At 40.8% G+C, this 13,782-nt stretch overlaps 1 protein-coding gene across 1 annotated transcript in view; it reads right to left on the bottom strand.

Moving 5' to 3' along the window:
- intu (inturned planar cell polarity protein) overlaps positions 1-13,782 on the bottom strand; it is a 65,211-nt gene that overhangs the window by 33,334 nt on the left and 18,095 nt on the right. Inside the window, exon 4 of the mRNA XM_067399880.1 lies at positions 8,465-8,662. Coding sequence (XP_067255981.1) covers positions 8,465-8,662 — 198 coding nt within the window. The remainder of the gene's footprint in view (positions 1-8,464; positions 8,663-13,782) is intronic.

Raw genomic sequence — 13,782 nt, 5'->3', positions numbered from 1 at the left:
AAAAGGAGCTCCAAACTGCTCCTGCACTTGCTACACCAGACTATGGTAAGGTATTTCATTTATATGTTGCTGATAGAAAAGATGGCTATGCTTCAGCGGTACTAATGCAAGAGACATGCAGTGGCAGGAAAAAGCAGCCACTTGCTTACTATAGTACCAAATTGGATAGTGTAGCCCAAGGCTACCCGCCATGCTATCAGCAAGGCTTAGCAGCTGTATATTTTGCTTATGACAAAGCATCCACTGTGACAATGGGCTACCCAGTCATTATATATACACACCACAAGGTGGCTGAACTGTTAGAAAAAGGAAGATTTGTTTTGACACAGGCAAGATGCCTTACGTATTCTAGCCTGTTAACATATCCTGACATTACTATCAAACGATGTACAACAACAAATCCAGCAAACTTCATCCCTTTGGAGGGAGAAGGAACCCCACATGAGTGTGTGACAGAATCTCTGGCTTTCACTCGATTGAAACCAGATTTGGAATCAATTCCAATTTCTGATGCAAATGTTGACTATTTTGTTGATGGATCATGTTTTAGAGATCATTTGGGGAACCATGCTGGATTTGCAGTTGTAAAATGAGAAGGAGATGACTTTTTCCCGGTCTTACTCAAACATTGTGAACAGCCATGCTCAGCACAGTTGACAGAATTACGGGCACTTACTGAGGCATGTTTATTGGCAAAAGATCAAGTAGCAAACATCTATACTGACTCTGCATATGCACATGGAGTATGCCATTTATTTGGAGCAGTATGGAAACAAAGAGGGTTCAAAAAGAGAGATGGAACACCAATCCAACATGGAGACTAAATTACTAAATTGATTTCGGCTATGATGTACCCAACAAGGTTGGCTATCATTAAATGTCAGGCACATAAGAAAGGTAATGATTTTGTAATAAAAGGAAATAATGCTGCGGACTCTTTTGCCAAACAGGCCTCAGGGTGTCAGTTGGCTGTGATGGCACCATCAGTTTTAATCCAACCGGTTCCAACTCTTGAGCACATAAGTGAAATGCAAAACAGAGCACCCCCTTATGAAGTAGCAATATGGCAACAACGAGGGGCAACAAGAGATGCTAATGGACTTTGGCGCTCTCATGAAGGATTCATGATAGCTCCAAACCCATTATTGAACATTTTAATAACGGATGCGCATGGGTTTGCCCATTGCGCAAGGGGGGAGATCTTAAAGAAAATAAAAAGACAGGGATTCTGGTCACCCTATATACAACAAAGAGTAGATGAGTACTTAAGTGAATGTGAAGTCTGTGCACAAAACAATGTTAGAAGAGGAACAGCAACACCACTAGGCTCAATACCAGTTCCAGAGGGACCCTTCAAACACCTAGTACTAGATTATGTGGACATGATTAAATCTGTAAGGGGGAAAAGATACATGCTAGTGATAATAGACCGATTTAGTAGATGGGTGGAAGCAGAACCCTCAGCAGATCAAGGAGCTAAGACAGTAATCAGATTCTTGACCAGAGAGGTCATCCCAAGATTTGGCATACCATCCCAGATTAGTTCTGACAATGGCTCAGCCTTCATTCAAAGAACAGTAAAGACAGTAATACAACAGCTACGAATCAAGCAGAGATTAGGCTGCATTTACCACCCTTCCTCCCAGGGTATTGTTGAGCGTGCTAATGGCACCCTCAAGGCCAAACTCAACAAGATTTGTGCAGATACAAAACTTAACTGGGTAGATGCGTTACCCCTTGCCCTTATGAGTTATCGCATGCAAACTAACAGAGTGACAAATCTGACTCCCCATGAGATGTTGACAGGGAAACTCATGCCTGCGCCCCATTTGAGAGGCCCGTATGAAGGACCGCCCCTAGAACAGCTTGAGACTGAAATAAGGGCCTATATGAGACAATTGACTGCCATACATGAAGCCATACATACTCAGGAGCAAAATAGGGGGCCAAGAGAGGAGGAAGAGGCACCCTGTCCTGTGCTTCCTGGAGATCAGGTCTATTTGAGAGTTTTTAGGAGAAGATTGAATGAGCCAAGGCGAGAAGGACCTTAAGAGCAACTCCAACTGCAGTCAAAGTAGAAGGGAGAACGACTTGGTATCATTTGAATCATTGTACTAGGGTGCCAAGGCTGAGACGGAGAGAAGAAGAGGCAGGGGATGCAGAAGAAGATGCAGACCAAGATGCCCAAGAAGGGGAGGGGCCAGGGGATCCAGGTGAGGGATCTAGTAATGTTGTTGCTGAACCTTCTTCTAGGGAAGCTGAGCAACCTGAGACACAAGATGAGATGCGGGGACAGGATGACGCCCCACAAGCAGGTGAAGCTGTGGAGGAGGGTCTTGACATTGATCCTGCTGCTGATGTACCTGCTGAATCAGCTACCACTGATCCAGAGCTGTCAGGTGACCAATCTCCTGAGGCAGGACCCTCCACCAGTGAACAACCTCAGCCAAATGGATTCCTCACCGAACTCCAAGGTATTGACCTGCCCACTGCAGACAGCGGATCCCCAGCCAGTGACCTCCCAGGTCTCAACCTCACAGGAGACTTTCCCACCCTCAATCTTCAAGACCTTGAGGAGATCATCGGAAGTGATCCAACTCAAAATGATTAATTCAACTCAAGGTACTGTTGTAAATAGATCTATAAGGAAACGAGATGCTGACCTAAATAACACTGACTATGAAGGATTAGGGTATGATATGGCTTTAGAAATGCACAAAGAAAAATTGATGGACATTGCTCATCACAATGAGTGGTACAAGTGGGCAGACTATACTGCCAAACAATCAAAGAGAAAGACTTGTTTGTTGTGTTCGCCATCTCCCTTGAAAAAGTTAACAGTGGTGCCTGACGAATATAGCTTTGCACACTGTGCCAGATTTTACTCGAATCACTGTGTAAATATATCAGGGCGAGTTGCTCCTTATTGCCCTGCAGAGTGTCTGGCATTACTGGGAAGTAAATACTATCACAGGTACTATGAGCAAGAATATTGGGGAGATGTATGTAGAAAATTAGATGTAAGAATTGATCTAAGGCGAAGAGAAACTCCCAGTAACTATGTTTTTGACCGAACTTTGATATATGAATGTTTTAACAAGTCAAAAGGAGATGTAGATTATGGAACCTTTCAAGGACAGTGTGGAATAATTTGGCACTTGGATAGGGATATGTATTACAAACCAGGTGTACATAAAACATTTAGTGGAATATATGCTACAGCTACTGTAAATATTAACATGACATTTATTACAACTAAAGAAGCCTGTGAAAATGCCACACTAGCCTTCCCAATAATAGATCAATTTGAAGCAATAGATGAAGCAATTGCTGATCATTTTTGGATTTGTGGAGGCAAACGACTAAGAGCCACCTTACCAAAAGGGTGGAAAGGGATATGTGCTAGAGTAAGACTAGCTCAAGAAGTAACAATGATTGATTGGGACCCAGATGATGAAACACCAAGCCAGCATGTAACTCCCGGACATAGAACCAAAAGAGCATACAAACCAGATCCTAATGTGATAATAGACGCAATAGGCCAGCCTAGAGGCATACCACATGAATTTAAAGCAAAAGATGAAGTGAAATCAGGATTTGAGTCTATATTTGTCTGGATAACCCCAAATAAGAATGCTGAATGGATTAACTACATTTACTATAATCAGCAGAGATTTATTAATTACACAGATTATGCTCTGATTGCTCTGGGAGAACAATTGAAATACACCAGTAAAATGACCTGGCAGAACAGACAAGCGCTGAATTGGTTACTCGCGGAAAAAGGCGGGGATTGCGTGATGTTTGGAATTGACTGTTGTACCTTTATCCCAAACAATACAGCACCTGATGGATCCTTTACCAAAGCCATGAAGAAGCTAAAGAGTCTGAGAACAGAGGTCACTGTAAATGCTGGAAGGTGGGAGTAATAATAGCAGTTGCTATTGGAATTTTTGTACTGTTGTTCTGTTGTGTGTTACCTTTTCTCAGATCAATGATGGCAGGTGCAGCAGCTAAGCAGATGATGAATGTGTCTGTAAAACAATCTGGGGTTGACATTGGATGCACCACGACAACTGGAGTGTATCCAATAGGTCCAGGTCTGGATGAACTGGACGAATTCCCGTAAAGATCCCTAACTGGGGTGTAAGGAAGGGGTGCCACTTTTTTATTTTTGACCCTGAATTTAATGCTGTTTTTGATAGAGAGGGAGGTAGTCAAGAACATGTATTTTCTTTTGGGGCAAAAACTCAAGTAAGCATTTCAGACAATGGGTAGAGTAGGCAGTTAGTAAGTGGATGTTTTGTTTGTTATTTTGGCATAAACCCCCTTCCAATTTTTATTTTCATTTTTGTTTTTCCATTATTATAGAATACCTGCACACTATTAAATATCACTTTAAAGAATGAGAGGGGACGAATGAAGGTCAGAAGCAGGCCATCATCCGGCACACCACCGAGGGATGATGCAACCCGCTTAAAAAAGAAAAGAATATGAAAGTTTTTCTGTTTTTATCATTTAACCTCTAAAAATTTCACTTTTGAATGTAATGTGCACTCACGTTCCACTGGTGAAAAGAAGAAGGATCGACGAGCACCTCAGTGCTTAGCAGCAAGGGCTGACTCTACTGGTGGTTTAAAAACCCGCTGTCAGTCCCAACTCCAGATAGTACCTTAGGCAGGTCCAGGTACCTCTGGCAACGGTGGAGCAGCCCAGATAGCGCTCCAGGCCACCGGAAGCGCCTGAGAGTTCCTCTGGCATTGTGGGACTATATATATATATATATATATATATATATATATATATATATATATATATATGTGCATTCTACTACTGCCATTATTCTATTACTGTATGGTGTAATCACTGAAGTGCATTAATCTACTGATATAACCAAAGCTTGTGAATCAGTTGAAATGTGAAGAAGTATCCCCCTAAAAGAAGGTTTTAGGTAGGGAGATGGGATCTTTTACTCCTCTCTAGACAAACAAAGGGGGGAGATGTTTGGTCTCATTCTCCTCTGGAGTGTGTCCCCATGGGAAGGTCACTTGGTAGAAAAAGATGGGTGACTGTTCTTGGTCACTAAGAAAGAAGAAGGAAACAGGCTGACCTATGAGGACATGCTCTGGGATAAGGGCATAGAGGTGGGGCTAAAGAGAGCCCCAAAGGGGGGATGTGTTGGGAAAATTCATTGATTATTAACGTATTACCAGTAGAGAATAGCTTGTATGAACAACACTGGAAAGCACCGGGTTTTCTGCACAGAGAGCATCAAGCGTAAATGAAATATAGTGTATTCAATGCAAATTACAATAGTAAGTTGTGGAAAGTACCAAAGAAACCATTAAAACATGTTTTTTAAAAAATATAGCGGCTGGCGATCCGCCACCATTAAAACCAAAGCTGAGGGGTATTCATAGATAATGGTGGCAAAACGCCAGGGTGGAGCAAAAAGAAAAAGATAGCTCATTGGCTCTGTTTAGATCAGATGTGATGCCTGATGAGAAGCTGACATCTCACTTTGTTGCCTGGCAATAAAGAATATCTTTTGGAGACCTGGAACTTCTGACTCAGAGCTTTTTTGAGAAGAAAACAGAATCATCTTAGGACACTGCAGACTGGCCACAACAGTATCCACACGTGTGTATATAAATATATATATATATATATATATATATTAAAGATATTGTATTAAAAACTTTGTATGTTTTCTGTAAAGACAAGACATCAAAATTGCTGTTTATACAAAGGCCAGCACATCGACACGAAGCTGTAGAACGATGGATATTGGCGTGCAGCAACAATTACAAATGTAAATAAATTAATACCTGTTCTATCTCCCTGCAGCATATATTTTCTGGTTCTGTAGCCATCTTCTCACATTTGCCACATAAGCACCTGTACGACAAGTAATGTCAACATGACGCAACTGTTCCCTCGCATAAATATAATTTCGTTTGTACTTAGCAAACGTTATCACAGTATTTGTGTTTGTAGTTTCAAAAAATTGCGCGAATGTTATCACAGTGTGTGTGTGTGTTGCACATCCATAATTGCAAAGGGGACGCGATTAAAACTCTATAAGTCCATAAATGTATCAAATAACCATTCAGAGACGTCCTGCTCCATTCTCAATTGTGTTTCTTCTGCCGGAGTCTTTTCATCATCTGGGTCTGATTCCGGTTCAAACATGTACGGCTGAATGCCATACAAAACAGCGAGTCTCTCACTCTCAGCCATTCTGCTTCTACCGACTGTTTATTGCCATAGGTATGCAAGTTACGCCCTCATCCAAAGGCAGGGCGGGGATATGCAGCTCATTTATATTTAAGGTGGTACACACCAAAACAGCTCTTTTTAAAAAGGCCCCAAAAATGACATTTTCAAATGGTTAATAAATTAACTGGGGGGTATTTTGTGCTGAAACTTCACAAATACATTCTGGGGACACCCAAGACCAATATTACATCTTGTAAAAAGGGGCATAATAGGTGCCCTTTAAATTATAAATTATATATTATTTATATATATATATATATATATTATATATATATATATATTTATATATAATTATTATTATTACATTATATATATTATTTATATTATAAATTTAATTTTAAATTTGCTTCCTTAAAACTTGTTCCTACTCTTATCCTGAATGATTCATCAGTGCATTTCAAATGATTTTCCTTCTTACTCTTCCAATTCCCTTCTTATTTTCATTTTCTTTCTTAAAAATGACTTTAAAATCTATTCACATTGTCTTTAAATTACGAGTAGCTCGCAGCTCATAACTTTGCCAAAAACCACATTTCCCCATGAGGAATGGTCATTCTTCTCATCAGAAGTATGAGAAAGTCTGAGGTTTATCTGCAGGAGGGAATGAAGGGGAGGGATGTTTCCTTTGTCATTTTAATTAGTATTCTGAGCAGGAACATTTCAAGCTGGCAATGCTTTCAGACCACGTGCATTTGAGTTTGTGTGAGAAATGAAGTTCTCATGCCTGTCTTAAACCCACAAGCCTTCAACCTCAAGCCACACAGACACACAGACACACACACACACACACACACACACACACACACACACACACACACACACACACACACACACACACACACACATATCTTATCTCTTCAGCGTATTCCTTACACTCTAAAAGCTCAAGTCAGCAATCAGAGGTGGTCGTTGCTGTCTTTACAGCAGCACTGTGGCCTGTGGTTTGGAGCACCGAGAGCTGCAGCGCATAAAAACACACATTATAAACGCTCAAACTCACATTAGAGCTCCACACAGTATCAATCACTGCAGGCAGAAAGAGGTTTTTAAGTGAGTTGGATTGCAAGCACTCTTCTCTCAGCGAAGATTTTACACTGTAAATAAACTACTTTAAGCTATCAGCACCTGGAGGGATGCATTTACAAAAGCTGTTTCGATGTATTCAAAACTTCAACCTGACAGTAACCGACAGTAAGCCAAAAACAAACTTAAATCTTTGTAAAGCGTGTACGACTAGGTCAGGATTCCTCATTCCTGCAGAGTTTAGTTTAACTGTGCTCAAACACACCTGGCTGTAATTTTCAAGTAAGCCCAACAACTCTGATTAGTCGATTCAAATCTGTTCAGTATTAGTTGAATCTAAATTTTTCAGCAAAGTGGCCTACAGGACCAGAAATTAAGAACCCTGCACTAAGTGAATCATTTACCTGTCAAGAACATGTCAGTCATATTTCATTCTAAAATCAAATGTCCAAAAAATTTGAAAATATTTAAATATTATTGCAATTTACAATATCATATTTTTTAATATTATAATATTTTACTGTATTACAAGAATAATGGGACTATACATAAACAAAATATATATTTGAAAATGATATATCCTATTACAGTGATGAAATTTTGGTGGTGTTGGTGTTTAATTGTTATGAAATAAATTCTATAGGTAAAATATAATTTTTGTTGGTTTTTGTTATTTTGACCTAGATATGTTCTTTGTGAAATCCACCCTGCATTTCCAACAATCCTAACTTTTAATGGACATTTGCTTCTCTTTATGAATTGAGCGATTCAAGTCTTTAAAATGAAAACCTTCCAAAGTCCTGATGGGCGGTTTTCCTTTCTGTTGGGAATGCGGCGTCTCGCTGTGAATTATTCAGCCAGGTGAAGGCGAGCTTTTCCCTCTCTTCTCCTGTTTCCTGACATCACGCTCATGGCTATAAATACGAGCGACTGTTAGCAGTACAGCAGAGCCATTCATGCTCATTTCTGGCAGCTCGGCACTGACTGATTTAACGGGGGGAAACTCTTTTGGACGGCGAAATCATGTTAACGGATTAAGCATTGAAAAAATCCGCACACAGCTGTTTTAGCTTTCCCTGAAAAAGCTGAAAATAATATTTATAATGTAATCAATCGGTGGAGAGTCTCGTAACATTTTGTTCCTCCTCTGAATTAGACTGACCTCCTCCTGCTGTGACTCAGAGTCCAGTTTGAGTGAGAGGTACATCACAATGTGCGGTACGTGTGCGATAGACATCTGGAGCTCGACTGTATCCTCCCCCCACAGCAGTCGGACCAGCTGACTGACCGGAGGAGGCGGTTTCGGTCTTGAGTCCGGGCTGCTCCCAACGGGACAGACAGTCTCCAGAGTTAACCTCACCTGAGAAAAACACAGAAAGAATTAGAAATAAATACAAAAGATAACATGAAAACACCAACTATACAATCTTATCAAGCTGCTTACACTCAAAGTTCTTAAAATAAAGCCCAATGTACTGCGTTAATATGAAGGAATTTTCCGTATTGATTTTTCATAGGTGTCTTACCCATATTTTGAATTGCTTTGCATTGTGTTGTGTTTTAGGGTTTAACCCTTAGGGGACTAAGCCCTTTTTGGTCCGTTTTCTCTATTTTTACATTTCGGCTTATAAACCATAAGTAATGATGATGGACCACCATGTATTTGGTATCAATGGATTCAGAAGACCCTAAGCTACCATAAGCATGCATGCAATATGTTTATAAAGGAAGTATGAGTGAAAAATTGTACAATAAACTAGAGAATTTCAAAAACGAAAATTAGATTTTTGTCATTTTTTACTGAAAATCCTACCTCACACAACAATAGTGAAAAGTTTTTGACCCAAAAATATATTTTTCAAACCCTTTGCTTGACAGAAATGGGTTAATGTTCAATCAAATGTGTAAAGAACAATTAAATAATTAACTTTATTTACAAACAGTCCTAGGCGTTTTTTTATTTTTGGGACTAAGCCCTTTTTGGTCTGTTTTCTCTATTTTTATATTTGGGCTCATAAATCATATGTAAAGGAGATGGAACACCCTGTGTTTGGTATCTATGGATTCAGAAGACCCTAAGCTACCATAAGCATGCATATAATGTGTTTATAAAGGAAGTATGAGTGAAAGAAAATGTACAATAAACTAGAGAATTTCAAAAACGAAAATTAGATTTTTGTCATTTATTACTGAAAATCACACAATCACACAATATAGAACAGTTTTTGAACCCAAAAAAAAAATGTCAAACTCTTTGCTTGACAGAAATATGTTATTGTTTAATTAAATGTGTAAAGAACAATTAAATAACTTTTTTAAAAACAGTCCTAGGCATGCCAGTGAGCAAAGCAAGGCCTCTCCAGGAAGTTGCAGAGGGGCACCTGGCAAGCCCCACACTGCCAGGGGGTCTTGTTGTACACTTTGCTTGCCTTGCAGTGCTCACAGTACTTTCTGACATCTGCAGGCTTGTGTGCAGGGTTTGCTGGGTCCAAGGGAGCAATGGGTAGGGGTGTGTGGTGAGTTGTCCTGTCTGCATCCTCAGTTGTCACCCCTGCAAGTTGAGCACAGAGCTCCTCCATAAAGTCTCTGTGTGTCAGTGGTGTAGTATTTTGCTCTTTACACAGTTCTTTGTGGAGGATGTAGCTGTTACATGTGGCGATGTCCACAAAGTGCAAGAACATAGTCTTATACCATCTGTGTGCTTTGTGGTGAGCAGAGGTGTACTGGATGAGCTGATCAGACAAGTCAACACCACCCATGTGTTTGTTGTATTCCACAACTGGAGTGGGAACTGGAATACTCACTTTCTCCCAGGTTCCATATGTCTTTTTTTGCCTTCTTGTGACCTTCTCCGATGTGTAGGCTTGATGGATGGTCGAGCAGATGGACACCTCTCTTGTGTCCATCCACTTGACGAAGAGCAAGTCATCATCTCGGATCCACCTGATTGTGCCTCTTTGGGATTTTTTGGAGAGGGCATTCACAGTAGATTTAGGGGTGTCCTTCCTCCCCTGTCTATATGTACCACAGGCTCTAAAGTGCAGAGATGACAGGTGTCTGAAGAGCTGAGGGCTTGTATAAAAGTTATCACAATAAATGTGATAACCACTTCCCAAATGTGCTTTGTCCAGGAGGCCCACAACTGCATCATAGGAAAGTCCAAAGCCAGTGGGGAACTTTGCCTTTCCCGTGTACACGGTAAAGCTAGATGTATAACCATTTGAAGAGTCAGCCAAGATAAACAGTTTGAATCCCCACTTAGTCGGTTTGTCCTTTATGTATTGTGTCATTCCTGTTTTGGCTTTTGTCGCCACCATCCTCTCATCTATTGCCAGATTTTTTTGGGGCTGGTAAAAGGACTTGCATGCTTCCATGATTTCGGTCATCAGAGGCTTGAGGCGAAACAGTGGGTCATGGTCTGATGTTCCCTTTTTGCTGTCATTTACAACATCCTCAGCCGGATCACTCATGTGCACATTTGAGGAAATGGAGAGCCACCTGTCCCTTGGCATCACTTTCTTTGGAAATGGCACTGAAAAAATGTTTTTTTGCCTCCAGTAAGCTTTCACTGATCCAAGTTTTAGCAGTCCCATGAAAATCACAAGTGCAAGATATTTTAGGAAGTCTGTGGGAGTGACATCAGTCCATTTGAATTTAAGTCCTTCTGATATCCTCTTTGAAGCTTGCTTATTTGTGTTACTGCATAATTTTCTGATGACATTATTGCTGAAAAAAAGCTGGAACAAATCAAGTGGACTGTACACTTTGGATTTATCGAGTTGCACTCCTGGGGGCCTGGCAGGGGCAAACCTGGGGAGAATGGGTGCCACATCTGGATTGTTTTCAGTTTTCCAGTGTTGTTCAGGTCTTGTATGGTGTGGAGAGCGTGATCTTGAGCGGCTCAGCGTGGGCCTCTGAACACTCTCGGTAGAGTGTCTGCGTGTTAGAGTTTCTCTCCTCGGTGGAAGCTGAGGTGCTGTTGCCGGTGTAGATGACGTGCTTGGCTGGCTCAATCTCCTCCTCGGTGGAAGCTGAGGTGCTGTTGCCGGTGTAGATGACGTGCTTGGCTGGCTCAATCTCCTCCTAGGTGGAAGCTGAGGTGCTGTTGCCGGTGTAGATGACGTACTTGGCTGGCTAAATCTCCTCCTCGGTGGAAGCTGAGGTGGTCTTGCCGGTGTATATGACGTGCTTGGGTCATTATCATTACTGAAATAAATGTAAAAGGAGAGAGAAAATACACAATAAAACTGGAAGCTTTTTTTTGTGTCAAAATTCAATGTAGAAAAAAAAAACTCCTATAAACTCATGTAACCCTATGAAACTCCACTGTACACTAAAAACACATTTCACCTCTCTTGACCTGAGCAGTTTACTTAGTTGAGTAAGTCAGTCTATTGAAACAAATTTCACACCACTCTTGAACTGAGTTTACAGGGAAAGAGTAGTATAGTACACTAAAACAAATATTTCATGCCTCAATTGCTATCTGACTAAAAATCCAAAACATATACATACTCAAGATGTATGATATAATAAATTATAATGATAAAGAGGTTATTTGAAGTTACATACCAGTCTTCAAATGGATCTTCCCCATCCTGGTAAAATACTTCGTCATCTGTGTAAAAGCTGTCTGCTCCAGAATTCTCCTCGTCACTGTCCAGTAATTGTTCCAGAGCTTGTTCTGCCGTAAATCTTTTACTGCTTGCCATTTTGATAAAAATGGCAAGCAAAAATGAATCTTTCTCGAATTTATCTCTTTGATAGTCCGATTGCTCTCTGTGATACTCCGATCGCTCTCTGTAACGCTCAGATCGCTTTCCGCTTTCTCCCGCTTTCTCCACCTGATGCTGATTCTCCGATCGCTTATTGGTTACACCCGGCTGCCGGTCTTTTACTATAGGCCAGCCAGCTTTTACAAGGCTACAGCAGAGCTACAGAGTCCTCTGAATGGCTAGAATACATCATGGTAACCTTCCTCTGATTGGGTTAGAAAAATATTCCTCCCAGCGGCAATTTTTACATTGGTTGTTGCGTGTTGAATCTGCCCAACATAATCGTTTTCATTGGCCTGTTTGCGCAGTGGTATTGCGCAATAAGGGAAGCGTGGGACACCGCTGTTTTCAGTGGAATCTGAGGAAGACGGCAAAAAAGACCGCATCTCTCTAGCATTAATAGTTTTTGAGATAACTACACATTTGTAAAAGTATGCCATTTTGGGCGGTACCGCCCAATCCGTCCCCCAAGGGTTAATGAATACCAGTAAACTACCACAGTGAAATTACCACAGTGGTTGACCAATCACAACACACCTGTCCAGCCAACCAATCAGTGCACACTGCAATTTTGGGAAGGAGGGGCTTCATAGAGAAAGGAACTAAACAGAGCGTTACTGACCGACTGAGAATACAGGAGTTGTAATAATGTGAAAAAGAATGTTTTTTGAACATTCAAGAATGCAACTGTACTTTCTGCTGTTAAAATCTAAGCTCAGAATCGATTCGAGAGAGAATCGATCCAGATTTTCTCGATTTGCAATATATCGATTTATTTTCCCAGCCCTAGTAATCACCCAGTTCTTTGATCAGTCTTTATACATCAGTCTTCTAGTAGACTCCCTAAAACAAAATCAAGACTTTGAAAAAGGGCATAATTTGGAATATTATATAATAGTGATATAGAACTTTGCCTACTTTGTGCATCTGTTTGTTAAGCAAACTGAAAAGATTATATATAATTACAGCTAAAGCAAGTTGTTTATATGTGCTGAGATTGAAGGAAATACTACAGAAGAGAACACTAATCACTCTAACGGTTGACTCACACAAGTTGGCACTTGATGGAGGGCGTGTCTGAAGCTTGGTGCTGACGCAGCTGTCATAGTGACAAAAGCCAATCACATTGCTTCCAGCTTGGACCACAGCACAACCCAAACAAGCTGGTCTCTGACACCTCCTTTCAGGCTTCATCCCTCCAGTACGTACATGTATAAAGACTGATCATAGAACTGGGTGATTACTAGGGCTGGGAAAATAAATCGATATATTGCAAATCGAGAAAATCTGGATCGATTCTCTCTCGAATCGATTCTGAGCTTAGATTTTAACAGCAGAAAGTAAAGTGTGCTTTAGAAGCAGCCATACTCTGCTTGCTTCCAATTCCTTAAACACACCACTTAAACCTTCTATAAAATAAGAAAATCATAAAGTTCGAAAAGGTTGAAGCGAATTACAAGGGTGTAATTATCAAGTTACAAGGGTGTTTGCAGTGGACTGTTTACATCAGGGGTGCCCAACCCCGTTCCTGGAGATCTACCTTCCTGCAGAGTTCAGCTTCAGCCCTGATCAAAACACCTGTCTGTGATTATCAAGTGCTCCTGAAGATCTTAATGAGCTGATGCAGGTGTGTTTTATCAGGGTTGGAGCTAAACTTTGCAGGTAGGTAGATCTCCAGGAACAGGGTTGGGCACCCCTGGTTTAC

The sequence above is a fragment of the Chanodichthys erythropterus genome, chromosome 11 (assembly GCF_024489055.1).
Source record: "Chanodichthys erythropterus isolate Z2021 chromosome 11, ASM2448905v1, whole genome shotgun sequence".
NCBI lineage: Eukaryota > Metazoa > Chordata > Actinopteri > Cypriniformes > Xenocyprididae > Chanodichthys > Chanodichthys erythropterus.
Note: the sequence above shows the minus strand (reverse complement) of the source record. Positions and strands in the feature narration are given on the sequence as shown.